We start from the raw sequence: 27,937 nt of genomic DNA, 5'->3' as shown, positions 1-27,937 counted from the left end.
TCCATCTTAGTGTATGATGTCATGATGCTAAAAATGGGTGAAAGTCTGCTAATCTATTACTCTTTAACTGAGAGAACACCCCACCCACCCACACCTGAGAGGAGGTACTGACCTCTCATCTCAAATCCCCACTGCTGTGTCTGTACATCAGTGTGCACACTGTGCATGTGCAGGCTATTTGTTTAGGTTGCAGGAGGGAGGTGTGAGGATTTCCATACCATAGAGTAGCAGAGGAGGTGGACCCTGCTGCAGCACCTGAATCATTTCTCTTCAAAAACTCTGCTAACCTTAATGCTACTTGAATTCTACGCATACTTGAAGTAAATTTGCTACATTATATTTACCCCAATCAGGAAAACACACAAATTTAAAGAAGACAAGACTTCCACAGGTGAGCACTTTTCATTTAAGGATGCTAGAGGTGGATAATTACACCATCTTTTCCTCATGAGGACATTTGTTTTTTCTGCATGTAACGGCAAACATGTAATTACAAGTCATTTAAAATGGAAAGGAGATCAACTCTGCCTGCAAAACAAACTGTTTATCCAGAGATGACCCAGAGTTCATCTTCTCTAGTGTTGTTCAACATGTTGATCCTGAATGTCGCTCCTTGTGGCTGTTAGGTTAGACATTCACAGTATGGCATGTAGCTATTAGAGTTGTTGCAATGTCGTTAGTGCTGTGACCCAGTTCTAAGCATATCTGAATGTAACGGTTGGTGCTGTGTTTGATTGTATTTACACTCTCATTCCTGAGTGAATGGCTCATTGTAGTTCAACTCAGGATACTGGCAAAATGCCTACCAGTGAAAACCACCAGTAAACAAAGTCTTGAAATAAGCTCGGTTGGTCCTTATCCACCTAAAATGCAAGAAACACAGAAATGTTAGTGAATTAAAAGATTAATGACTTTACATCTCAGGACAGGAGCAAGTCAACCCAACAATTTTATGGAAGTGACAGTTTCTTAGAGCAATGCAAAACTGCTGGCCTTGAGCCACATGTGCATCATTAGAGATATGGTGTTCTGTGAGACTCACTCCCACCACGCTCCCCAGCTCGAGACAAGGCTGCAAGAGGATGAAGTTCAAAAGAATAGCCAGAAGGGTTACACTGTAAATTCTGAGTAAAATTAACTAGATGGGTTGCACATCAGACAGTGTCTTCTTTTCTGTGCATCTTGTCAGGGAACGTGACTACGGTGCACTCTGCACATTACACTGTGTGACATTGGACACCGTGCACTCTCAGAGAAAGGTTAAACTGTACTTACTGCTCTGGAGGACATCACTATCCATTGTGCCTTTTCGCTATCATACACTAACTCTTCAATTAAGCAAAAATAAATAAATTAGCTACAGCCATTAACAATAATGTACAAGTTACACACCATGTATTTGGACAGAGTACGCTCACAGTTAATTACCAAATTTAAATGTTATTTTCAGAACAGTAGAGTATGTATTATGCTTTCACAAAATCAGAAGGCAGTCCTGTAAAGTGTTCTTGAAGGAAAAGGGCCCCTCTTACTCACTTGTGCATCAAAGAAACTTTGAAGCTTCTCATCAGCAGGAGGCCCTGAGGGCTAGCTGGAGGCCCTCAGGAGAAATATCCATGCTCCCTCACTGAAGTGACACGTTGTCCCTGCTGGGCATGATGTCCAAATAACCAAAAAGCCATTTTTAACTGAACTTATTTGAGTTTTTCCCAATACAGTATTTGTGCATGATCATTATGTTTTATTGCTTTAGATCAAAACTACATTAAAAACTCAAGATGGTAGAGGGAGGTGGAGGTGCAATTATTTTCAGCAGTGTAAGATGTCAAGAAGAGTTTTCTGATTATTTTGATGTGATTATTTTGTTTGTGACGGGTCGGGCTGTTGTATAACTGACTGGACGTGTTTCTAATCAGCTCTAAAATGCATGTTTCCATAGAAGTGACGAACAAACGTTCACTTTTAATTTAATTGCAGAGTGCACGCTTAGAGTGAAAGCACGCAGCATCTCCGAGGTCCTGTCCTCATTGGGAAGTTGCCAGCTTTACAAACTTTCTAAACTCTAAATAAAACCCAGACTAAAACTTGGATGTCTAGTTAACAAGATACAGCATGTAAACAAGATTTTGAAGCTGTTAAAAGATGTGTCTTTCTTTTCTGGGTCAATGGTAGCTGGTTCCCACTGCCTCCAACTAAGCTAGGCTAAACACTTTCAGGAGCAAGCTTTTCAATGCACAGAGATGGAAACAATTATCAATCTTCTCACCCAACTTCCCATAAGACAGCAAAGAAGCATATAATCCTAGCTGCATAATTTAGCTTTAATTTGCCTTACTCTGCGTGAGGAAGGACAAGAGGTCTTTGTGAAATGAGTCTGAGTAGAAACAGCATTTCCTTCTCAACTTCATTCTCAAGTGGAGGGCATGATGGCAGAGCAAGTCAAGAGGTGCTTATCCGATCTGAAATTTTTTAATTGTACATCTCCTGCATAAGTAAGAGCAGTTAACTCTCATAATCAGGAGCTGGTGCTGAGCTCTGGCTCAGATCCAACTGAAACTCTGCTCTTACAAGACAAGAAGATGTAATTAAAATTATCTTTGAAACAGGATCTTCTGCCATGCATCATGCCTCTAAGGTGCAAAACAACGTTGCTATTAGCGCGTTCGCTGTACATAGCCTACACTGCTATGTGCATCTGCTGTGTTGCATTTTTAAAAGCACATTTTTTATATTTGTTCAAAGACTTTACAACACTATTCTTACTTAGTCTTATTTACACTTGCTTGACACGATGATATACAAGTCTGAGCCAACTACCAAAACCTGGATGTTTTTTCCTGTCAGTTAATGCGCATTTCAGCCAAAATGTTTGTTGTATGTTGTATTTAGTGAAAATTCTTATCCCTCATTTGCACGCTTTGCAAAAAGTGAGAACCCACATTTGTTAGGATTCATCCCTGAGAGTTTGTTTGATTGATCATCATTACATGTTTTTAAAGACATTCAGTGAGGTTTACATCAGCTGAGTGTGGAGGGAAAGCCATGCAAAACTCCTGCTCTTCCTTGGACCTCAGCCGTGGGCGATTTGAGGGGGATGAGGGAGGATGCCAATCCCCCTCTCCATCCTCGAGTGGCAGAGAGAGTGCAGGGGCAGAGGGGTTGTTGAATATGTCCGTCTAGTCTGCCCGACTCATCGATCCTTTATCTGACGGGTTTGTGAAAGTTAGAAACTATAAGCCTGACCATGGCGCTGACATATCAGTGGCATAACTGAGCTGTGTGCTGATAAATCCTGGCTGGCTGGTTTGTAATGATTTGAGCCTTTTTCAGTTTAATCTTGGATCTATAATGGTCTCCATTATAAATACTTGTTTCTATAATATACTATGTACTCTATAGAGTAGCGTCAGCTTCATGATCAAAGTGACAAGTAGCAATGTGTGGTCATGCAAAGGTTATATCATCAGACAGACACCTTGTAGAACGTAGTATTTATAGTATTTATATAATATTTCTAGGATTATTCAGTGGCATCTGTGCTGCTGAAAATATACGCACAGCTACCAATGACAAGCTAAAGCAGTGAGTTTCTGTCTCCCTGTGACGCAACTGTTCAGCCTGCATCCTTTGTCCACATGTCGTTGCAAGGCTGAGTTCCCAGTCTTCTTGCTGTCATATCTCATCAGAGCCCCACACATTTTACATAACCAACAGCTTCATTATTATCTGCATTGGTGACTAATTTAAAATGCCTCCATACTGCTAATTTCCAAGCATATTTTCCCTGCCTGTATTTTCATTAAAGGACCTTGAAAGCAGCATGTCAAGTAGGTTAGCCCAGCCAACATGGCCGCACCTGAACCTCAACATGATTTCTACATTTTAGCTCTGGTCGGGTTTCAACATTCTGATGACAGCTGATAGTTTTTACTGTAGGTGTTTGGTGCAACCTGAAAGTGGAGCATGCACTGTGACAGAGGAAGTTAACCTGCTACAGCTACGTTTTGAAAAACTAGCATTATTAACATGCTTACCGTCCACATCCAGGAGGAGAATACTGCTCCCTTTGGGCCGTTCTCGCCTGTTAAAAATGATCAGATCACTGGACTGGACCTCAGACTGCACAGACTGAGGCTACTGTCCTGCTGGAAATCCTCTTTTACACAACTTTGAGCCTTTGGTGAAACTGATTCCAATTTGGCAAAATCACCACATCGCTTGATGCACTGCTGCATTTACTTCTCATGTAGCCCCCTGCTCGTGTTTAATCTTAAAAGTTTGGCTGACATGTCTTTAGCAGTTAAAGTGTGGTAGAGTTTTAGTCCATGTTTAGACTTTGAGAAGTGCTTCAGGTCTTTGCTGCTTACTTGAAGAATAATTGTGTTTAACTTTGTGGCTCTCTGCAATCATTTTATGATTTCGTTCATGTTCAAAATGCCACGACCACCTAAGCTGAAATGTCTCTGTGCAGGTTACATTGGGTGCTTGCCACTATAAATGAATGTATACCCTAAAAACCGCAGTGCATCAGATGCTTCATTTGGATATAATCAATGAAAATTATTGTTAAATATAATTGTCTGAACAGTGAGAAAAGGTTTGGTTCTATTTTCAGTCTCCAGAGTTATTTATCTAGTTTTTGAAAAGGTGTTTTTCGTCTACAGCAGATACAACGTCCATTTTTAAACCTGTAGTGAAGCATATAATATTTAACTGATCTGAAAGCATGAAATCCCTAAAAGCATTGACAGTTTGACACATGGAGCCATCAGAAGAGCCCATTAATCCTCATTGTTTCTGACCCATTGAATCATTGCTATTTCATGTACTGGCTGACCTCTGTGTGCAGGTAATGGACTCTCCACATCCACAGCGAGCACGTGTCTGTGTTATGTAACCCGAGTTAGAGAATGCTGGGAATTGTATTCTGTTTAGCTTTTATTTACGTTTGTAGAAGGTGTAAACACCTGTCAGGTACAGCGGATCATTTGGACGGCGTGGTTCCATAGTTGAGATAAATTGTACATAAATGAAAGCATGAAAAACTCTCATATTTTGGATGCTTACAGTAACCAAACCTAAGGCTTACAGGCGATGCTCAGTGATGAGGAACATGAACTGACTGCTGCTGCCCCTCTGGGTATGTTCCAGGTTAAGACAGATATCCTGTGCATGTGAGAGCTGGGTTTGCTCTTACTGTACCTCAGGGGCCTGCTGTAACATACTGAGGTTGGTTTTATATCGGCTTAACATTAAGATTTTATTTACGAGGGCTGTGAAATTTCTGTTCTTAAGTCTTTACATTCATCCATTTATTCAACTAAAGCCAGTTCAGCAACACTGATTTGATGCTGATATTCAAATTGCTGTTCAATTTTACTGTTTTTATTCAGATTCTGGTGTCTTTAATGCTGTGATGATGAGTATATGTACAGGAGATCACTAAGGATTATGTCACTGAAAGGCAGTTTTGTCCTGGATGTAGGATTTGTGTGTTTGCTCGTTTTCCACTGTAGATTTTTGATGATTCTGTGATTGTTCATCACTCTGACAAGGAACAATGGTGTATTTGGACGCCTGCCCACCAGATAGACCATGTACTGCACCTACAGTATCTAAGGTGGACAAAGTATCAGGCATCTGTGTGTGTGTCTACGAGTTGTCTTGTCTCTCCCTGAAACCTCAATTCACAGTATAAAATCTATGATTGGCAAAAGTTTTTAGATTTAAAAAAAGAAACTCCCTGACCACCGCACAGGTGCATTAGTGGCAAACAATCCAAAATAATGGAAGGAGGAAGACAAACAATGTCCCCAACTCAACAACAGGACAATATTCAGCTGCACCTAACTGATATTTACTGTAGGGATACAGTATTTGAAGGACACATTGTAAAGTTACTTTTGTCCACCTCCTCTTTCACTCACGCAACATGTTTCAAACAAGTCAAGACAGGAGCAAGAAAAGTTGTGGAAAACTCCAAAAACACCTGTTTGGATCATTCCACAGGTAAACAGGTTGATTGGTAACAGGTGATAGTATCATGGTTGGGTATGAAAGGGGCATCCTGGAAAGGCTCAGTCATTCACAAGCGAGGATGGAGCGAGGTTCACCACTTTGTGAACACATGATTGGATAAAGGATATCACTGCTACATTGTCGGTAAATACAGTTCATTTGCAAATGATTGCGCTCTGTTTGATTTACGTTCTGCACAGCGTCCCTCCTTTGTTGGGATCAGGTTTGTACATGAATGTCATGTGAGCATGCAGGACACAGGATGAAGGATTAGTCAATTAATCTGTCAATCCCTCATCAATCCAACAACCTTCTAACAGGTCAAAACAGGACAGATGAGACTGAAACCACAAAAACTTAAATGTGCTCATACGGTTGTCTGTTCATACTTAATAATTTTAATGTGTGGATGTAGGTTTAATATTAGGTCAGAGGTTGAATTTGTGGTTTACAGTGACAAAACAGCTTTGCTCATCGCCTTTGTATTAAACTAATATGTTATTTGATTGCAGCAAAGTGATCCACTATCAGGACCACGTATGTTTTATGATTTGTGGAAATGTGTTGTAGGATATCACAGCTGTAGACTTGTTCTCTGAGTGCGTCTGATCCATCTCAGTGTGTATGTGTGCTGGATTAGGATGGCTCAGAACAGATTAGGTAATTATAGACACCTGCTGTCTAAGCGTGGTGTGTGTTGTCAGGTGTTGCAGCATGAGGTCGGCTTGGTGCTGAGGGGAGAAAAGGTGGAGCCAGGTGTGGAATTGCATGGACGAATGCTTTGCCATGTGCTCTCAGACTGCCTCTCTTCTCCCTGTCCAAGCTCTGAGAGCAGCTAAGTAATGGGAATCTTCACACACACACTTCACGGATATAAAGTGTCACCTACTCAACACGCTTACACCCAGTAACTACTGTATGCAAACTGCGACCAAGCAGTTCTTTGATTCCCACATCAAGGGATAAAGCAGTAACATGGTCAAGCTGTCAGAGCCCCATTTTTAACAACAAAATTATACTGTGGATAAGAGTTAATAAGGCTTAAAACCTGCATTAGACACTGCACAGCATCATGACTGACCCATAATAATAAACCAAATAGGAGCACAATGACTGTTAAAACGCTCAAATGACGCCAGTGACATCTCACACACACCTTGGTAATTGTCCACATAAAAAGCCAGTCACCCCAACCGATCAGTAAAGAATGAATGCTGCCTTGGCAACACGATCACAATGACTGCATGCACCACAGCTGTGAAACTAAAAGGAGCCATGGTCACACACTCAGTGACTAAGCAGCACTAAACAGCTGCGTCTCCACAAATGCCTCAAATCAAAGCCTAACTCACTCTTATTGTTGCTGTGCAGAATTTCTGCCGAGTGACTTGGAAGCAATAACAAGATCTTGTGCAGGCAGAGCAGCACAGTCAAGGCCAAATTATTGGAATACAAAAAAACATACACTTTCTAAACTCATGAAAAGCTCATATTTGCCTTGGTTTGCTGTTTTATTTGCCGTCATCCTAGTGATCAAGTCATCTCAAGCAATCCAATGCTGGTTTAAACTGAGGAACAGAACTGACAGAAGCAGCTTGCATGCCAAATCCTCCATTAAAATCAGTAAGAAATAAGAAATCTAACCCAAATATAAGCCATAATTGATGTTTGATTAAATACTCAAAAAGTGCGGAGGCAACAGCTGCAATCAGTATTTTTCTTTTGCTCTCATTATCAACTTTCATTCTGCTGCTAAATGAGTTCTCCTTGAAGCTTTTTGATGCTTAATTTGAACGTTATTGTTTTGTATGAACTTGATGCTTAACAATAATTGGGAAGCAGACATTAACCCTTGAATTTGTGCCTTTCTCTTAACTGGCTCACATATTAATGAAGCGTGCAAATAAACCTAAGTGCAAGTCATTTGTTGGTTGCACACAAGTAGCAGCAAGTCATTTAAAATTATCCACAGAGGCACAGATGAACGACACATCAGACATTATAAAGTATGATACTTGACTCAGATTAATAACAAGAAAGCCACATGAAAGTCTCCATTTTCTCCCTTCAAACGTTAGTAAATGCATGAAATTGATGAATAGAGCCAATCAGCTGCACACAAACTTAGCAGCACAATATCTCCCGCTTCTCCCATCATGACACCACTCTGTGGTCAAATTGATTATGGGCCACAGCAACATCCCCAGTGATTCTGTTTAGCCAAGGTATTTTAAAACTCCTGACTTTTTTGAAAGGTCTGTACAAATGAAAGCAAAGCGTGCACTTTGTGGCTCTTACTAAGCATCTGTACTTAAGTTCTGCAAGTGCAGCATGTGGATGCTTAAAGAACTGTTCAGATGAATATGCATTGCTTTGTAATTTAGGAAATCTAATGAGCTCCAGTTTGAAACAACCTGACACCATTTGTAGTCGGAGCCAGTCAATGACCTTAACACTTTACGTATATTTTTTTACTGACTCAGAACCTTCTGAGACTTTTTATTGTTCAACATCCAAAGCGAGGTAAATCGTTCCCTCTGGCAGACGTAAACAAATAAACTAAGCAAAAAAAAAAAAAAAAAAGACAGCAACAAGGGTTTCAACGGTCGCTAATCTCAGTTCTTTGACTCCACCCTTCGCGTCTGGGAGACTCCTGTCAGACCTCCAAGTTAGTCAGTTCACCTTTACACACCTCCCTGCAGCTGAATGAGCAGGCACCTGTGATTGTGGATATACATCGAATGCTGAGGAAGAAGTGATCTGCAGATTTCCAAGGACTGAAGAGACCTTTCTGAAGGGATAAAACACTTTTTTTGGAGGTTCTGACTGGATTTACTCATGCATAAGACATGAATTTGTTATTTTTTTCACTGCTGCCGATGGCCGTGTAGTAGCTCTCCACAAGTACAATCTCAATCCCAAGCAACATAAAAAAACAACTGGTAAGCATAATAAGAAGTGCACAGTGATGTGGTAGTAGTTTGTGAGACGAGTCATCAAAACATTGGCATTGAAGAGTTGCCATCAAAGTAATGTTCAGCAGCTCCTTTACACATTTCCCTTGAGAGCTGAATGATGCATCAGTGACGCAATGATTGCTTTGGTCTATTGTCTGTTTTCCAGAAATAACTGCTTTAAGGGTAAAGTTTTGTAGCAATCCTGTTGGTGTGCATTAATAGAGTAATAATGATGTTGCTCAGATTATTTGTCATTGCTCCTTAAACGCAGAGCAGACACTGAACTGAGATCAGATATATCCAGAGATCTGCATGGAGTGTATCTTGTGTGACTTTTGGCTTGCATCTGTCACCTTTTCAAGCATTTCCTTTCATTAACACCATATATTCATTAAGTGTTTTTGCTCTTGAACGACTCGTCCGAGGCTTTTGCAGTAGCTATCTTCGTAGAGAACTTTGGTCTGAACGCTGATGTTTGGTGTTTAAATCAGTAATCTCCTGCATAACAGTCGTCAGGCAGGGAGTGGTGACACCTTGACTTTTCCTGGGAAGCCCCTTTTCCGTTATATAACTCAATCACTTGTGTACTGCAGGTGCTATTTTATCCTCTTTAAAAGGCTTAAGTCTCATTAATGCTAGAGCACAGAGTAGACAGTCGTGATTGACTTGGCACTTGCACTCTTCTTACCTTGTATGTTCCCTGCTCCTTCTGATGTCTTTTACAGACAGTCATTCAAATATTGAACTATCAAACATGTTATTGGATGTGGGAAGTAGAGTATATTAAGTGTCTCCACTGCCTATAATTAAAGCTTTGTCTTCACACTTATTGCGAATTACTTTTTCTGCAGGAAACTTTTCACTTGATGCAACACCTTTGCTGAGAGAAGCTGTAGTTTCTTTATGCCACGTTGGCTGCCAACATTAATATTCCAGGTGTTCGAGTCATGAAGGTCGAGAGTGTCCAAATGACACAGGTTGACATTCACTGTTACGTAACTGTGCACGTCTGTGGTCTACAGAGGATTTAAAGGCTACACAGGGGAGAGCTGATCTTTAAGTCAAAGAGGCTTTACGCCACACCACAACAAACCTGAGATACTTGTTGCTTCAGTGACATGATGAAGCGGTGAGATGAAGGAATGGGTCATAAGATGGACGCCATCATTTTCCGAAATTAACATCTCTCAGCAATGAAAGCACCTGCAAAGTCCTGGAAACTCACAAAAACCATGAGGCTGAATCACTGACTATGTAGCATAAACATGCAAATATATAGAATATATAAAGTATTTGCGTCCCCATTATGCATGCCCTCATGAATCTATACATCCAAGGTTCATTCCTATTAGATTTTATTCAACACAGAAGTAGAATATGTCAGCTTATCATAAATTACCATACGCAGACATCCAACCGAAGCAGGAGTCTCAGAGAGGAGGATATGAGTAACAGCTGTCGTTCTGTTTATTCAAATGTATCGAGCAAAACTGGAATGATTTGTTTAAAATGCAGATCGTAAACAGGCCCTTTACTGATTCTGTGACTGGGAATGTCAGTCACTAATTATGGAAGGCCATCTGCAAACTTTTCACAAATTTTCAGTAGTATGCAGCATTAGTTGAGTATAATCGTGTGTGCATGTGCCCCCATAAATTCTCAATGACACAATGAACACTTTTTTGAATAGCAGTCTTGTATGTAATGTTATGAATTCATGGCTATCATGAATTTTTCTAACTGACGAATATAGACAGTGCTTTAACATAATGGCATCATAAATTAATACTTTTTCCTCTTTGGTGAGTTCCTTCCCTGATAAAATGTATGGGAATTACGCATTGACCGCCAAAAGCCAACCAGCAGGAGTTGCAATAACAAGACTATGATCCCTAATAGATATTCCTAATTACATATGTTGGAATGCACAACCAAGCTGGAAGTACTGCTAATTTATGTCTGTGACTTATAACGGCTGTCTCAGCAACATAAAGCTTCATTTTTGCTTCATACTCAGAAATAATTGGATGGCAAAGGTCCAGCTGTGCTCGTTATCATAGTGCAACCCCACCTCTATTTTTAACCTTGTTAACATTGTCTGTCTTCTCTTTGCTGCAACTAAAGATCATAGCTAAACATGTCTGACACTTTGTAATCAAAATACATAAAAAAATACAGCATACAGTCCAGAAACGCATCATAGAGCAACCAAAAAAAACTGCCAGTAGTTAATTATCTTCCTTTTTTATTCTTTCAGTGCCAACGAAATGCAGAAGCAAGTGGAAGTCAGGATGGACGAGAGCCACCTGGAGCCCAGCGTGGAAAGCGAGAGCGCATGCAGCAGCGTGTGTGATAAAATCATGAAGAACATGGTTCTCACTCTCACAATCCTTGGTAACTTTTTACTTGTGATACTTTCATCCAACCTGATGCTCCAGATTGTTGGTTACACGTAACCATCTCAGAGGTCGTCCTTGAAAACATCAATCAGAATAACGAACCACATGATGCTATCAATCTGCCACAGCCTTCAGAGCTGTTCTTTGCTTATTTCAATGAAGAAATACTCTCCAGTTCTGGTGTAATGGTGCTGTGGTAGCATCTACGCTAACCTCTCCAGCAGCAGCCATTGCTGTTTTGCTGCCAGTAGTTCCTCAATGGATGCTGATTGGTCCAAAATGACAGCGGTTTGGCCATTAATGCATAACCTGAAGCCTGGCAATATAGATTCTCGGTTAGCGTGGTCTCACAAACCCAGCTACCTCGCAAAACTTCCATCCACAAACCATCCATTTTCTACTCATGGTGCTAGAGCCACTTCCCAGCATGCATATAACAAAAAGCAGGATACACTCTAGACAGGTTGTTCATCCATTACTGCACTAAAACACTCAGGCAGACAAACACATTTACAGCTTCGGGCAATTATGCTTCCCTGCATGTCTGGAACATCAGGAGAAAATCTGCCCGCACATGAAGAAAACATACAAACATCAGTCAGGAAGGCCTCAGTCTTTCAGATACAGGACCTTCGTGCTGAGAGACAATAGTGCTAACCACTGAGACACTGGTGCTGCCTGACGTGAAGCCAAAACATTTCACTACATACCATTTAGATATGAAAACGGTTCACAGCTTCTTTCCGGATGTTAAAAAAGCATTCAGCAGAAGAGTTTCATGATGCTCTGTCTCTGGGGTCATATTGCTTTTAAATTACACTGTCAGACACTGAAGTGAGGAGATGCTTTAATATTTCATTTGAATGCAGTAGAGTATGTACTATTTTCTCTTTGTAACAAGTCCTTTCTGTGCTCTCCGTCTGCTGACAGACGCACAGGAGCTGTGAAATCAGTCTGATCAACGTTAGATTTTCTTGGTGTCTTTATTCCGTTAGCTGCTGTACAGTAAAGTGATGTCAAGTTTTAACATTGTGGCACTGCGACTCTCAGATGACAGGCTGTGATGTTAATTAAGACTCTAATGAGCAAATTTTATTTACCGCACATGCTGACACGCTGTCATTTAGACTCTTTAAGTGTTGTGTGTCTGATTTGTGTTTTCTCGCCGGCTCAGGTGTGTTTCTGGGTTCCATTGCTGGAATGCTGCTGCGGCACATATCGCCTCTCCCTCCTGACGTTATTATGATCATCGCCTTCCCCGGGGAGATCCTAATGAGGATGCTGAAGATGCTTATTTTGCCTCTTGTTGTTTCCAGCCTGGTCACAGGTGGGTGAGGTACAGTAGCTGCTGCGAATGTTCTGCTCAATTTGCAGACAACTGTCCTGAAATGAGGTTGCGCGGCGCGACTTGTTGCTTTCTGGGAGTTGAGCTGCAACAGGAGAGACGAGCGAGTGGGCAGGTTTTATCGGGCATTATGGGTATAGACGAGGACGGGAGGCACGCAGACACAACTCAAGCAGATGTTATTGTTTTTACACACTTAAAACTATTTTCTTGTGAAAACATAAACCTCATCCTAGTTCCAAAAAATTAAAAATTTAAGAATATTAGACATGTCTGAAAAATGTCATGTGGTCATAACTCTACATGTCAAATCGCTTTTAAGATGCTGAACATCTTTGTTTATAAAAGAAGTTAAAAAAGATAATCCAGCTTTGGATAGAGTGCCTAATAATCACTCAAAACTGTCAGAGATAAAACTAAATCCTATTCATTTCCCAGCAGAGTCCAGTTCTCCAGCTGATCTGATGATAATATGATATCAGACATATTGTCCATAGCACAGTGTGCCTCTGCACAACCATGTGAAGAGGCCGCACACACGCTTTCCTCAACAAACTCAATTACCCTCAGTCAACAACTCACGTGTTGAAGACCGTTGCTATTCATCATGCGCTGTTCTGGAAGTCGAGACATGTCGTCCCGCCACAAGTCAACAGATAAGCAGCGTTACAATCACTTGCTGTCAGACTGGATAATTAAAACTGAATTCAAAAGATAAGTCCAATTGTCTTGCTAAGTACAAATGTGTAATTAAGTTTCGTCTCACTTCGGAAGCGAGTCTCATGAAATGTTCGGGTACAGAATTAGTTTTTCCAATATATCTGCACAATATGTCCTCACAGACGAAACAGCCAGACTCACAACACCAGCATCTCTTATGTAAATGAGGTAATGCTGATGTGTGGAGGCTTCGCTGTGCAGATGCTGCGAGCTGGTCTGACTGGGCCGACATTAGCAGCTGTTCGGTCGATGATCAACTTAATGAGAATGTTTAAAGCTATTTCGGAAGAAGAGGTCAGATTTAACATGCAAAAATGCAGACAATTTAAATCTATTACCACAAACAAAATATAACTGTCGCCATCTGTCAACAGAAGAATCCATCCAACAACAATATTGGACACTTACTTTACTTTCCTGTAAAACATCCTATGCCAACAGGATTAGCCGGTTTGGATGCCAAATCCAGCGGCCGCTTAGGCACCAGGGCCATGGTCTACTACATGTCCACGACAGTGATTGCAGCCGTCCTGGGAGTGGTCCTGGTGCTGCTCATCCACCCCGGGAACCCCAAGCTGAGGGCTAATCTCGGCCAGGGAAAGAAGAACGACGAGGTGTCCAGCGTGGACGCTTTCTTCGATCTCATCCGAAATCTCTTCCCGGAGAACTTGGTGCAGGCCTGCTTTCAGCAGGTAGGAGTCTCAAAGAAAAGGTTTTCACCCACCATAAAAAAGTCTGATTCATATGTCAGTTGCTCCAACTGTTTGTTCTTTTCTTTGCCTCTTGTTCAGATCCAGACAGTAACCACCAAAGTTCCAGTGCCCACCAACAGAACCAAAGCACCTCCACAGTTCACAGTCAAGAGGTCGCTTCAGTTCAAGAGTGGGATGAACGTCCTGGGTAGGTGAAAAGTTTGAAACACACCCACTGCAGCAGTTGTAGAAGAAAAGTACAAGTTTTTTTGTTTGTCTTGTTTTTTTTTTTTTCTTTCAGTTACATAAGAACTAGAAAACACTCAGATAACACACACCACCACCACTGCTACACAATCACATTTAGTGATAGAAAATCTTTAAAAATAAGCATCTGGATGCAGATCTGTGTCAAAATACACGAATACAGGACATTTGTAGACTAAATCAACATTACTGTACTTTGCGTCTCACAGGTTTGATCGGATTCTTTGTCGCTTTTGGAGTTATTATGGGGAAAATGGGAGAAAAGGCCAAACTGATGCTGGAGTTTTTCAACGTCCTGAATGAGATTGTGATGAGGCTCGTTGGGGCGATCATGTGGTAAGTTTTTAACCACAGCAGGCATCCTGTGCTCCACGTTCAGAGACACCGCCAAGCCCAGACACGAATGCTACATCTTAATATCTTCAAAATGCTATCAATCTGCCTGCAGCCCTGATCACAAACATATTCTGTGTCTATCTTCAGGTACTCCCCTCTTGGTATAGCCTGCCTCATCTGTGGAAAGATCATCTCCATTGCTGACTTGGAGGTGGTTGCGAGGCAGTTGGGGATGTACATGGTCACCGTGATAGTGGGTCTCATCATCCATGGAGGGATCTTCCTTCCGCTGATATATTTTGTCATAGTAAAAGAAAATCCCTTCAAGTTCTTCATGGGGATATTCCAGGCTTGGGTCACGGCACTTGGAACAGCGTCCAGGTATGAGTGATTTCTGCCTTTGTCGTGTTTTATATTCTGGAATTAAGACTTTCTGATCCTGGTGAGCTCAGTGTGAAATGAAATTCAGGTTTCCTCTCGAGTGTGCTGCATGTTTTTTCACCCTTTATCTTATGTGGTAACGGTGAAATGTTCTTGCCAGGAATGGTCTCTCATTTTGTGTGGGATATCTTTACTTGATGTTTTATTAATCACATATATGCACTCTTTCCCCTCCTGGCATGACCTCATGTTCTGGCCTCCTCACGACTCCGTCATCAATGAGAAAAACTGATTTATTATCAGAGAAAACACACAAATCAACTGCTGAGTCACAGCTGCTGTTGTCTCTACATGAAATTCACCCTTCGAGTAAATTCAAACTAGTTTTTGTTTCTTTGGTGAAGTTCAACTCATGAAAGTCTCAGCCTACATTAGTCTATTTTCTGTAGGAAATTAACAATTCATAAATTACCATGGTTCAGAGTGGATTTGTTTCAGTATGAATAGAAGATTAGTGTAATTAAGTTTAAAAAGTGTTGCAACATCAAGTGTGACCCAGTCAAATTAATTCTCAACAGACAGCCTATAACTGGTTGTAGAGTTCTTAATTTCTGCAAGTTTTTAATGCCAAATGTGTGAAGAGTTTGCAAACCGAACCTTGCTGCATCCTCTCCGTGACTGCAATACCAAAGCACTTCTTCCTGTCTTATTTGCCGCAGCGCCGGTACCTTGCCTGTCACGTTCCGATGCTTAGAGGAGAACCTGGGCATCGACAAGAGAGTAACACGCTTTGTCCTCCCGGTGGGTGCCACCATCAACATGGACGGCACAGCGCTTTATGAGGCTGTGGCCGCCATCTTCATCGCTCAGATGAATGGCATCGTCCTCGACTGGGGCCAGATTATTACTGTCAGGTGAGAACGTGGCTGCAGAGAAATAGCACAGTACATTTACAAGGCAACATTTTGGCAATAAACAGGCCACATTAGGCTCAACAGGGTTACTGAAGAAACCAAAGAAGTGTCCCCCTGTAAATATGGTGAAACATGCACACAGTAAAATGTTTTTAAATACAGAAAACCTCATCACTTCCTAGTTTTCCTACAAATACAGCCGGTGCACGTTAACAGTGTAAAGCTGCAGCGGTATGTTGGAGCCCTCCTGCTAACTATGGAACTTGTCTCTTATGTAGCATGACGGCCACCCTGGCCAGCGTGGGAGCAGCCAGTATCCCCAGCGCTGGACTGGTGACCATGCTTCTGATCCTGACGGCGGTGGGGCTGCCCACTCAGGACATCAGCCTCCTGGTGGCTGTCGACTGGCTGCTGTAAGTTCAGCACTCATTCAAAACCCACAGACGCATAGCAGCACCATGCAAGGGCTTTGATTTTAGCTTCTTATCTGACAAAAATCAGTATTTGCTTCCTTTAGAGTGTGTCATCATCTCAGCAAAACATATCATGTCGGATTTTTAACCAGATAACAGTTATCCACGGGAGCTTCAGAGCATGACTCTATTTTTGCTAATTTTTCCAACAATCGAGTCGATTCTTTACTGTGAAGCTGGTTGGACACATCTTTCTGTTGCTCTCCTCTGTTAATGATGTAAATGGCATGAAATGCAGCCCAGCACACTCTTCTCCTTTAACACATTATCATTGAGTTTTCTGTTTGTCTATAGCCTGACAACTTTCAGTATGTTTTTCTGCATTTCCTTCCAGAGCAGCACATTTCCACGCACAGTTTGCAGAGTGTAAAGCTAAACCACAGCACTGGCAAGAGTAGCATCAAAACAGATGCTTGACTTTAATGTGAACGTACAGGGTGTCTCATTACAGACTGAGCGCTGAGCATGTTCTCTAACATATGTTTCGGGGGTGTAAACAAATCTGGCTGTCAGGCTTTGATAGCTGTCCTGTAGATGTAGAGTTCGGCTCTCCTACTCGCTGACTCACTGACATCTCTGGGTTAATTCAGAAACATAATTAAAATAACTAGAGTACATAATCCGTTTGCAAAAAGACAAAAAGCGTTGGCACTTTTTTTTCTCTCTCTCTCTGCTGGCAACAATGCTGATATTACTCATCTGGGAATAAGCTGCTTGTGGTCTTATTAACCCTTGGGCTAAATGATTCATATTAAAGGTGGAAACTCTTTTATACATTTTAACAAATTAATTAACCGTGAATCACTAACATATTCACACAGTGTAGTAATCCTCTTCTCTTTGTGTCCTCAGTAGCGGCGTATTCTACTGTGTATTGCTGCTGCTATTTTGTGCTTTTTTAAATCCGACCCAGTGTTGTTTGTCTTTCCTGCTGCTCGCAGCTTAAAATCCAAATTAAAAAACAATTTCAAAGAACAACAAAAGAAAAGGCACTTCTTCCTGCTTCGTCTTGTTCTCTTTTTCTTTCACTCATTACTTTTCTCTGTCTTTCCCGCCGCTTTCTTCCTCCACCTGCAGGGATCGTTTCCGCACTTCGGTTAACGTGGTCGGGGACTCCTATGGAGCGGGTATCGTGTACCACCTTTCCAAACATGAGCTCGACTCCTTCGACTCCCAACAGAGCCGGATGGAGGAATTTGAGATGGCAAAGAATCAGTCCTTCTTTGAAAATAACACCAACCAGAATGTATACGCTCACCACAACTCAATCTTGATAGACGACTGCAAGGTACATTTCACGTTAACGGACATAGAGACTTGTATGTAGAGAGTCCTCCCCAGCTCTGTGTCTGTGTCCGTCTTTCTTCTCGTCTGTGTTTGTGTTTCTTTTCTATGTGACTTCTTATGCTGGTCTATGTGCGTCTTTGTGAATAGTAAGTGTCATGTTTTTAAAGAGGGTGAAAAGCTAAACAAATATTTCTATATTTGTTAATCATATGAAAAAGCAGTTTTTGTGATACCAGGTTCATCAAAATCAGACTTTGTTCTTTTTTATATATCATACTCTTTTGTTTTTTATCCTCAAAAACTCTGTTTTACTCCCATGAAATTCAAATGAAAGTGTTTCTTCTTAAGCATCAACCATTCCTAATGTCTTGTACCCAATTATATTTGATTTGCATTTTGTTGTGGCATGTTTTGAGTTTATTAAGAAACTGTTTTATTTTTCTTCTATCTACTTAATTGGACATGTATTTATGGCAGCCCTAACCAAATTACAGTTTTCAATCATTGGCCATCTTTTCAAAGACTTTTCTAGCCAGTGGTATACATAAAGACTGCTGTTTCACCATGTTTCATCCAAAGTGATGCATACATTCATGAAATGCCTATCAAAGATCCCTTCCTGTCAGTATTGTAGCTGGCCTTCTAAACAAACAAGAGCAAAATCGTTGTGATTAGAGAATTCCACTCATACAGTATTTTTGTTGATATTTCATTGTCTGTATCATGCAACTTTGTGTCTGATGCTAAAGTTGCGTTCTGATTATTATTGTAATTCGGTTGGGCAGAGAATCCATAAAATACATGGCCAACTCTGGAAAACTAGAATCAGCCTTGTTTTCTTACAAGCTTGTAACTGAGAAAGCACACTGACGTGTACACAGCATCACTGTATCATTGAATCAGTGTAAGAGATGGCATGTACTTCAATGTTGGGGATTCACACAAGTCAGCCCCAAGGTCAATGGCCTGAATGTACTGAAGCGATGGCTTCTCTGCTCCCAACCGCTGATGGTTTGTAAATGACGGTGCCTTGGCCCCATAGTTAGATGTTCTTGATAATTGCTTACAGGTCACCATGGGCAAAAATGGCAAGACTGCAGAGTTCTCTCTTGTTGAAGAGGGACCGTGGAAATGCGAGTAAAGCAGGTCCAGATGCTGCTGCGCCTTACCCTGAGTTCCTACAGCTTTTACTTTCTGCAACTATAAAAACAAAACAGAACAAAAAAAAAAACACATATAAAAAGAAGAGAAAAAAAAAAGGAAGCGTTAGCAGAGTCGACCGTACCGCAAGAACAAACAGTCGGCCAGTCTTTCAGCTACCCATCCGGGTGGCTACTGGAGCAAACTACAGACGGCTCTATGACCAACTCATGTTAGATCTTGCATTTGCGCTAACTAGACAGAAACTGTAACAAACTGGTGCATTTCATGCACTTTGTACCGAAGAATAAATCGTGTGGTTGACGACACTCAGGGCCTTACTTGGTGCTGCTGCAAGCTTCCTGTTCTGTCAACAAAAGAATTCTTCGTCCATGGGCAACATCTCATTTTTCTTTTGTATTGAAGCTTTTTCTTTGTAGCTCAAAGGGCGGAGATATGATGGTTGGATGATGGCCTTGCCAGTTAAATTTTATATAAAGACCAATGAGAGCTAATGTAATAGTTGGTGTAAAGCGACTCAGAACAAATGAACAAAATCAGCTCATGAGACTTATTGAATATTATATACTGAATAGCAGTTACTCTCAATGGTTTTGTGATTTCTGTCTTTCTATGCAATTTACATGAAGACCAAAGGTTAAAATACAAGATACAAGCTGGATTTACGAAAACAGAGCAAGAGCTGAACAAAACATTGCTCCATGCGGCATTATGACGTGAATGCGGGATGGTTAAACACTGCATTACCTTTGACTGTTTGACTTATGGGATTACGCCCTGATGCCGCACTCATGGTCAAGCCTAAGAAGCAAAGCTTAGGACTTAGACCCTAAGAGGAGAGCATGTGCGCTCTAAATGTGGCGACAAACAGTACAGGATGTGTTGCAGAGAGCCGCAAAGCAGACATTAGTGTACGTGAAGGGTGCCCTCCCTCTTATTATTTTCTTTTTTTCTATATATGTTCTTTATGAGTGAAGCACTCACTTTCTGTTTGTAGTCAAAAAGTACGCCTGTGTACTGGAATTTATGTGTTCACGTGTGTTTCTGAGAGCAAGAGAGGACGATGAACGAGACAGAGAAAAGAAGGAGGGGTGGTGTCTCAAGCTCTCCGCAGGCCAGTGCATTGCTCTGTTTTCTTTCAAACTGTTTATTTCTTTGCTTTATGACAACCTTGCCTTGACGACGTCAGCTGCAGAGTGCAGTCAGTGTGATGACTAACACATTTCTGGATCAAAGTTACCACTGTTCATTTCAATAGATTACTGAGACTCACTCTTTAGTGGAAGGCGTTTCTCCACCTTCCAGCTTCACTGCACTCAGAGTTTACACTGCAGATCTACATCTAAATAACGCACTTGTAATTGCATGTAGAGTTAATGAGCGATGGTAACGTCTGTTTAGCAAGTGCACACTAAATTCTGCCTCCTGCACTCGCATCAATCTGAAGCAGTATCAACAAGGTCATTGGATGTTGGTTGAAAAAGTCCATGTTTATGAGTTCAACTCTGTGTAGCAACTCTGTTCAAGCGTAGGTGAAAACGGGATTATTTATTTCTCTTTTCATATAAGCGACAGCTTATATATTCATGTTTAAAGTGCCTCCTTGCACTTTGTGTATATACTCTCTTTAGATAAAGTGTATAAATCAAATGTATAGAATTTGACACTTTATGTAATCTATCAGAATTGTTTTTGCTATGCTAAAGGTTTCTATAAAGACTATAAGTATATATATTTAACAATGTTAGTCCAATGTTAATGTTCCTTTTATGCACCACTAGTTGTCTCAATAGGTTGTGAATTTAGGATTATTTATTTGCAATTGATGCATTGAATTTATCTGTTTTTGAGAGAAACTACTGAGTCCCAAATGGTTGTCAGGGAAGAAAGCCCAACATTTTTCACTTGTTTAATGAGTGAATGTTATTTGAGGGATGGAGTACTGGTGCTGGCAGCTACAGCATGTCTGCATGTTGTGACACCTCGACAAGCCACCTTGTGTTTGGCTCAAGCACCTCGTTCCTCAGTGATTATCAGCACACCCTGATTTATGTCAAAAACCCATTCTCTGTTAATTCATGATGTCGCTTTTCCATCTGTTTCATTTGTTATTGGGCCTTGATCTGCATAAGATTATATTGTTAGTCAATGGGCCTGCTGTAGGAAGTGTTTTCTATGAACATGTGAAATTGTAAAATCTTTAGACATTAAACTTATATTTTCTATCTTTCTTTTTGATTCTATACACACATCGGTCCAAGGACGTGTTCATTTTCCTTGCGTCTGTAATGCAAACCCTCTTTTCACTGACTGACGAAATGCAAGCAGGACTGAATTCACTTGTACTAAATAAACTATAGCACTGCACAAAAATATTTGTCAGGCAAATGGGCTCAAAGTGTGTAAATATTTTAATACTTGTGTGTAAATATGAATGGAAACAAATAAATGTTTATTGATGAGCTGCCGTTGTATTTATTTCTCAGAGGAGGGCGGATGTGATACAGCATATGAGCATTCATTGAGTGCACGACGCAGCGGCTGAAGTGCTGTGTAGGCTGTCAAGAGACGCTAATGAGTCAGTGGGCTGAGCACTGCTCAGTACAGAGCTTCCACAGTGACTGTGGGGAAAACGGAGCAGCTTAATATAAGTTACAATCCACAACACCGTCTTCAATAATATTATTACAAAGAGATTTAAAATAATATTATCACAAAAGACATTTTCATCAGACTGGACATTTCCATGCGTCCACTAACAGACCTGTGAGTTAAAAACATATATATATTTACACTGAGAACAGAGGAAATTGAAACACTGTAAAGACCTTTTCAATGGTGTTTGAAATAAACGGCATTTGTGGATCTTACCCACTAACTGTACGTTACAGTTAACAAAAGTTATTGATATGGCAATAAATATATAAACCTAAATATTGCTGTACTTCCAAGGTGAATATAGTTTTTGAACGCCAGCTGGAAAAAACAGATTCCCGCTCAGACCGGGCCCGAAGCTGCGAAAGTCCACAGAAACTTTTGGCTCAACAGCGCCGACAGTTTTGTTCCTCTGATTGAATTCATCTGCTTCAAACGCACTCTTGTGGTTCTGCGATGAGTCTCAAGCCTCCAGAGTCTGTTTCTGAGCCTCACTGCGCTGAACACTTCTCAGGAAGCTCGTCCAGGGGGATGACTGTGTACTCTGCCGCCTTTCCATTCTCCCTGGGCTTCTCTTTGAGCAGGAACGTCTCCATCTCTTGCTCCCTCTGCTGGTTTGAAGAGCTAGTTGTGGTCTCGAGCTGGGCTGCCTGTTTTGGGCCATTCCATCTGCACAATAAGGAACGGTGAGAATTGAATTCTACGCTCATGATGGTTGTTGGCAAAAACAGTGTAGCATATTTCTGATATTTAATTCTTACTTGTCTCTGGTAGCGATGGCAACGCAGAGCATTACCAGTACCGCAACACCAACAATAAAGCCAACGATGATGATCCAACCTGGTCACGTGGGAAAGCAGGAGTTGATAAGATGGACTGTTGTAATACAGAGTTCAATCATGCACAAATCTGGTATATAAATGCATCCTTTTCCTGGACTCACCTGATGGACTTTGTCCTGTGCTGTTCTGTGGCAACGAAGACTGGACATTTTCTTCCACTTGCTGCTGTTGAACTAAGACCAGAAAATCACAATGAATAACAAAGACAATATAATAGTTACTGGATTATTACCAAGGATATTAACCAGTATTTACCAGTTTCGGTTATGATGACTTTTTCTGGACTTAATCTTGAATCTTCATTTACTTTCATTTGTGGAGTGCTGGGTCTGATGTGAGCAGCCATTGAGGTGGATGTCCTCATTTCCGTGTTTAGGCTTTTAGCATACTTTTTAGCAAACTTCTCCTCTTCTTTCCCATCACCTCCAGACCCAGACCCAGACCCAGAGTCCATGTCGTCAGACCCAGAGTCCATGTAGTCAGTGGAAGAGTGAGCGACATTGGAGACACTGGAGTGATCAGTGTGCCTTCGCAGCACTTGGGAAGTAGAGCTCTGATCATTTGAATGCATACTCAAAGTTGTGATTGTAAGTTGTTTGCTCCATGCTTGGGGGAACACTGCGGACAACACATCGTCTTCCCCTGCAGCACTGCCCTCAACCGTGTCGCTCTCTTTGGACTCAGTGGACGGCTGCTGGGTTGAGGTTCTTTTGGGTGCTTGGGTTGTGACTGAAGTGCGATGATGGTCCTGGACGAGGAACTCCTCCATACGAGCTTCTTTGTAAAAGTCATCCTGGGTCTCAGCTAGGACAAAGAGAGATGGAAAAAATCCACAGGTCACCTTAAGTGTTTACCTACCAGCCCTGACACGAGCCGAAAGGAAAGTTACCAAGCTTTTACGTTGTACAAAATAACCACACAGGGCTTAAGTGCTTCGCCTCAAATTCTTGTATTAACTTGTGTTGAGGCCTTCTTTGATGAGGTGTGGTGAGAAACGTTAATGATTAACCTGGGTGACTAATCGTCTATGAGCAGGTTAACAAAAGACAGGCTGCCTCATCAAAGCATCTGTTTTAACAAGAGCATACCTCACTTTTGACACACCCAGTACAACAGAGTAAACTATGACGGTTTTCCTCTGTTTCAGTTGGAAGGAAGCCATAACCAGGCTTTTGTGTCATTAACGAGCAGCAAACAAAAGGATAAATTAGGCAATGCGCCCATATAATTAACAAATTAACGCAAATATTAATTGTTTCTGCTAATTCAAATATATTTTTTTGACTCCCATAATACTAATATTAGTATTATTATTAATAATACCTTAAAAGTGTTGATTCTTATTTGCCAAATTACCATAATCACTGGTGGATATATAATATTTTGCATTTAGCATGTGCATGTGAAGTATTATACTGCATTTGGTTCTTGTACTTTACTTCAGTATTTCCATTTTATACTACTTTATATTTATACTCCACCACATTTCTGTAGGAAATATTGGGCTTTTTACTCCACTAAATTAACCTCAAAGCTGTAGTCACAACTTACTTCTACATTAAAAACATACATATGACAAGCTTGTAAAATACAGTATGTTGTTAAAGAATAAATAAATGCTTTGCAGCCTTTTTTAGTGTGTTGCTGCTTACAAAAAAAAAAAAAAAAAAGTGTGTATGAGTTCAGATGTCTGAGCTGTTCCACCAAAAAAAGATTTCCTTCAAAACTCCTGAGATGGCTTTATTTCAATTAGTGTTTGGGGCCCAACGAGGAAAAATGATCCAAAACTTCTTTTTAAAAAGCAAAGATTTGAGGAGAGTCAAGACATTTATTCCAATTTGTGTAGCAGAAGTTTGTTTTCTATACCCCATTAACCAAATGACCTTTTGGAGGCGCCTGACCCAAACATTGGAAACCATTGCCCTAATGATGTTGTTAAAACTAGTACTTTAACTTTCAGTGCTTTAAATGCATTTTTCCTGATAATAAACTGACCAACAGTTTTCAATACAGTCAACAGAGGGTTAAGAAAAAAGAGCCTAAGAATCAAATCACACATCTCCACTCTTCGTTTCTGCCCAGTCATGTTCACCTCCGCTGCTCCCTGCAAAGTTACCGGTTTCTCAATCTTTGGTTTCACCTTACACAAGACGTACACATTAATGCACCTCCTGGAGCAGCTCAGAACATCCCACAATGATCGCTGTGTTTAATCTGGAGGTGCCAGTGAAACCTGTGCACCGGCAATGAAATTCTACTCTGCCGTTCTTACAGAAAGAGCTAGACCTGAAACATGAAGAGCATCTTAGGTGGCTCGAGGGGAAGTGCTGACTCACGGGGGAAGAAAAGGACACCATGGGAATTATTGAAATTTCAGAGATCTGTCTCGAAGAATTACTGTATTTGTCAGGTTACTCGTGACTGTAGTGTTCTGAATCCTGAGGTGGAAGAATGTCATCATGTCAAAGAATTTTATTGACCACTGGTGAGGAAAAAATGTACTCAGGTTCTTAATTTTACAGTTTAATCCTCAACGACAACATTACATAGCGAATAAAATCCCACAGGTAACTCAGCTGAAATAGAAAGTGTTTGAGAACTGTGTAAAACAGGTAAAAATAAGAATAATAAGGGCTTTCACTTACTATTAACAGGTGTTGAGTGGACAACAGCAAGAAGTCCAAGAACAACTGCAAAAAGAAGACTCTTCATCTTCAGACCAGAAACTTGTGATGGAGCCATAGACTGAAGCAGTGAAATGCTGCTGAGCTGGAGCTGTGTGGCACACTGACCTGATAATTTGAAGCAGATGAATCATGCGCTGCCTTTTATACACAGCAGCAGGTAGGTGTTACATTAGTACAACAATGGCTGGTGACACACGCAAACGCACGCACACACAGAGGGCTGGCACACCTGTGAACACACCCTCTTTCTTGTACATTTTCTCACGCCTTTTTCCCCTCTTCCTCAGATGCAACATGCAAACACTGGTGACAACAACACAACAAAAACAAAACAAAGAAAAATAAACTCTGATGTTCAGGACGCTGATTTGTTTTCAGATACTTCGAGCTGGAAGAGCAAGAAAACAGGTGGCATGAGTTTCTAATGAAATGTGGCTGAATGATCTCATCTGTACCTTCAGTTCCACATAATACCAAGTGAAATGACAACAAATGCCATTTAGGGGCTAAATCACACGAAGAAGTACCAGAAAAGCTTCTACTGTACATTTATAAGAGACCAGACTGGACCCCAAAAAGCAGTGGAGTGAAACAGGATGGATGTAAACTTAAGTAATAAGATAATAGTTATAATATCTGAGTGGTCTAATTGGCCCAAACTGGTGACAACTGGTTCAGCATGACAATGTATGCATTTATACACAATAGGCAAATGTATATTAGAAAGAATACATATAAATACATATACAGATATACTGGCATGCAAATACATATATACAGGTACAGGTACAGCTTTAGATACACACATATACAAAGCCTAAGTACACAGAATATTTTTCCTACCATAAAAATAGTGGCAGAATTTTTACATTAAATCATATTTTCATCAAGTTTCTTACTTACAAATGTATAATTTAAAAGAAGAAGAAGAAGAAAAGAACATTACAGGTCATCACATCAGGACAAACGGGTTCGAAACATCGAAAATGAAAAAGCAAACGCAACAGGCCGTGATGAACGCTCAAGCAGCATTTTCATCATTGACAACATAGTGAAAGTACTCTGCAGACTGTGGGAAATAGCATTCAAGGAAGTAAAAAATATGTTGGCTGGCAGTTGGGAAAAGTCCCTGGAAAGAGCTCAACATTCAGTTATGTAGAGACGTGGTAAGTTATGTGCGGTTCTGGGATGCATGAAACAACACCCCCTATCTTATGAGGACTTCCTTATCACTCCCACGTCACAGGAGAAGCCTTTCAACACACAAAGAATCCTCGCTTTTGTCCTTGTTTCAACATTTTCGCACATGTTTTTTTTAGATTTCACCAGACAGATTTTGCTCCGAACTCAGCTCAGTATCATCAGCCTGCAGGCAGTGAGTGCTGTATACAATGACTGTTGTGATTCGCTGGTATTTGACGGAAATGGATGCGTCACTGCAGAGCTTCAGCCTCAGGCTACCTGGCATGATCATGAATTTGCGACAGTCGTGATGAATTACTCAGCATGTGTGGGTGAGTGCTTGTCCGGTCTTGCGCTCCACACCCAGAAGAGGTTCATTTATGTTACTGTTGAGAACGGAATTTTACAATATCTTATCAATGATGCACGACAGGGATAACCTCAAGGCTCAAGCACAAATCTTGTGTTCATAACCGTGCAATAGTCAGCATTCCCTGGCGAGACACTGCCGGTGATTCAGTATTCAAATTATTGGCTTATGGTTGTCTCGTGACTGTGTCGGTATAAGAAATGAGTCAGTGAGTTTTATCCATATGATGCAAAATGTGGAGAAGTTCATGTGTTTTTTTTTTTTTTTCAATCAAAGGATTTTAATATAGGTCCAACATTCCTTGCAGAAGATTGCCCTTTGAATACTTGGGTCACAACAAAACATATGCTTTTTTGATGGAAATTGTGGTCAAGATTTTGATGCAGCAAAATGACATCAGTAGTTTGAGGAAAAGGCTGAGATGTAACGATGGAGGCTCACTGGCTACGTGTTTCATCATCCTGCAGACATCAATGGTTTCTCAGCTAGCATGAGGGTGAATCAATAATGACTGAATTCTCATTTTGGGGTGAGCTTTTACTTCACATTTTGAGATGTTTGGACTCCAAGCCATATTTCACTTTGGTTGAACATTTTTCATTTTTCAAAAGCAAGCCCTGGTACGAAGCAGCGAACATTTGGCCCTTGGTGTTGTAAGGTTTTTCTTCAAAAATACAAGTGCATTTAAATCTTGAAAAGTGAAACAGTCTGAAGTTCAAAAACACAAGCACTGCTGGCCAAATGTCTCAAACACAAGGAAACTTTAAGGGGATAAATGTTAGTGTTCATATTTTTTCTCGAGAGACTTAAAAACACACATCCATCTCTGTATTGTACCACCGGAACATGGCACAGGATTTTCTCTGTGTTCATGTACAATCAAACTGTATGAATGGATAAACGCTTGCAGAGCAGCAGAACGCAGGGTCTTTCGAGGGCAGGTCCACTGGGCATGTGCAGACCAATTAGCAGCCACTGTGACAGACTCCCTCCCACCACCCTGCTGTTATCTCATGTGTCATGGAAGTCGCCATTGTTCCCGTCTTCAAAATCCCAAGGCAACCGAGCCCATGCAGCGACCTGTGCACTGCAGCCCTCACATCTATGACCATGAATAATCAAGAGAAACTAGCCACAACCTCTTTCACCTCTGTTCCACCATGGACAAATCTTCGCTTCAGTGCCCACGTTCCTGCTCGCTCTCACCTAGAATAAAGGGAGAGGAAAAACAGCATTGTTTGCTTGATGACT

General features: G+C 41.0%; 2 protein-coding genes across 3 annotated transcripts; one reads left to right on the top strand and one right to left on the bottom strand.

The window, feature by feature from the left end:
* The first annotated feature begins 134 nt into the window (after positions 1-134).
* On the top strand, positions 135-21,412 carry LOC143322404 (excitatory amino acid transporter 2-like). Of its 2 annotated transcripts, XM_076733588.1 has the most exons (11): positions 135-391; positions 11,233-11,369; positions 12,549-12,701; positions 13,881-14,131; positions 14,231-14,339; positions 14,608-14,734; positions 14,882-15,115; positions 15,835-16,029; positions 16,308-16,442; positions 17,580-17,790; positions 18,859-21,412. In XM_076733588.1, exons 2-11 carry the CDS (start codon positions 11,243-11,245, stop codon positions 18,928-18,930), a joined length of 1,614 nt encoding a protein of 537 aa, XP_076589703.1. In that variant the 5' UTR covers positions 135-391; positions 11,233-11,242; the 3' UTR covers positions 18,931-21,412. The 2 variants fall into 2 exon arrangements, with proteins under 2 accessions (XP_076589703.1, XP_076589696.1); XM_076733581.1 differs by having other exon boundaries at positions 13,881-14,339.
* Positions 21,398-25,227, bottom strand: cd44a (CD44 molecule (IN blood group) a). The gene is made up of 5 exons (XM_076733600.1): positions 25,093-25,227; positions 22,703-23,251; positions 22,549-22,620; positions 22,367-22,445; positions 21,398-22,274 (listed from the first exon to the last, which is right to left on the bottom strand). The coding sequence occupies exons 1-5, from the start codon at positions 25,187-25,189 to the stop codon at positions 22,097-22,099; spliced, it is 975 nt and encodes a 324-aa protein (XP_076589715.1). The 5' UTR covers positions 25,190-25,227; the 3' UTR covers positions 21,398-22,096.
* Positions 25,228-27,937: the final 2,710 nt, after the last annotated feature.

The sequence above is a fragment of the Chaetodon auriga genome, chromosome 1 (assembly GCF_051107435.1).
Source record: "Chaetodon auriga isolate fChaAug3 chromosome 1, fChaAug3.hap1, whole genome shotgun sequence".
NCBI lineage: Eukaryota > Metazoa > Chordata > Actinopteri > Chaetodontiformes > Chaetodontidae > Chaetodon > Chaetodon auriga.
The sequence above is the reverse complement of the archived record's forward strand: the minus strand, read 5'-3'. Positions and strand labels throughout refer to the sequence as shown.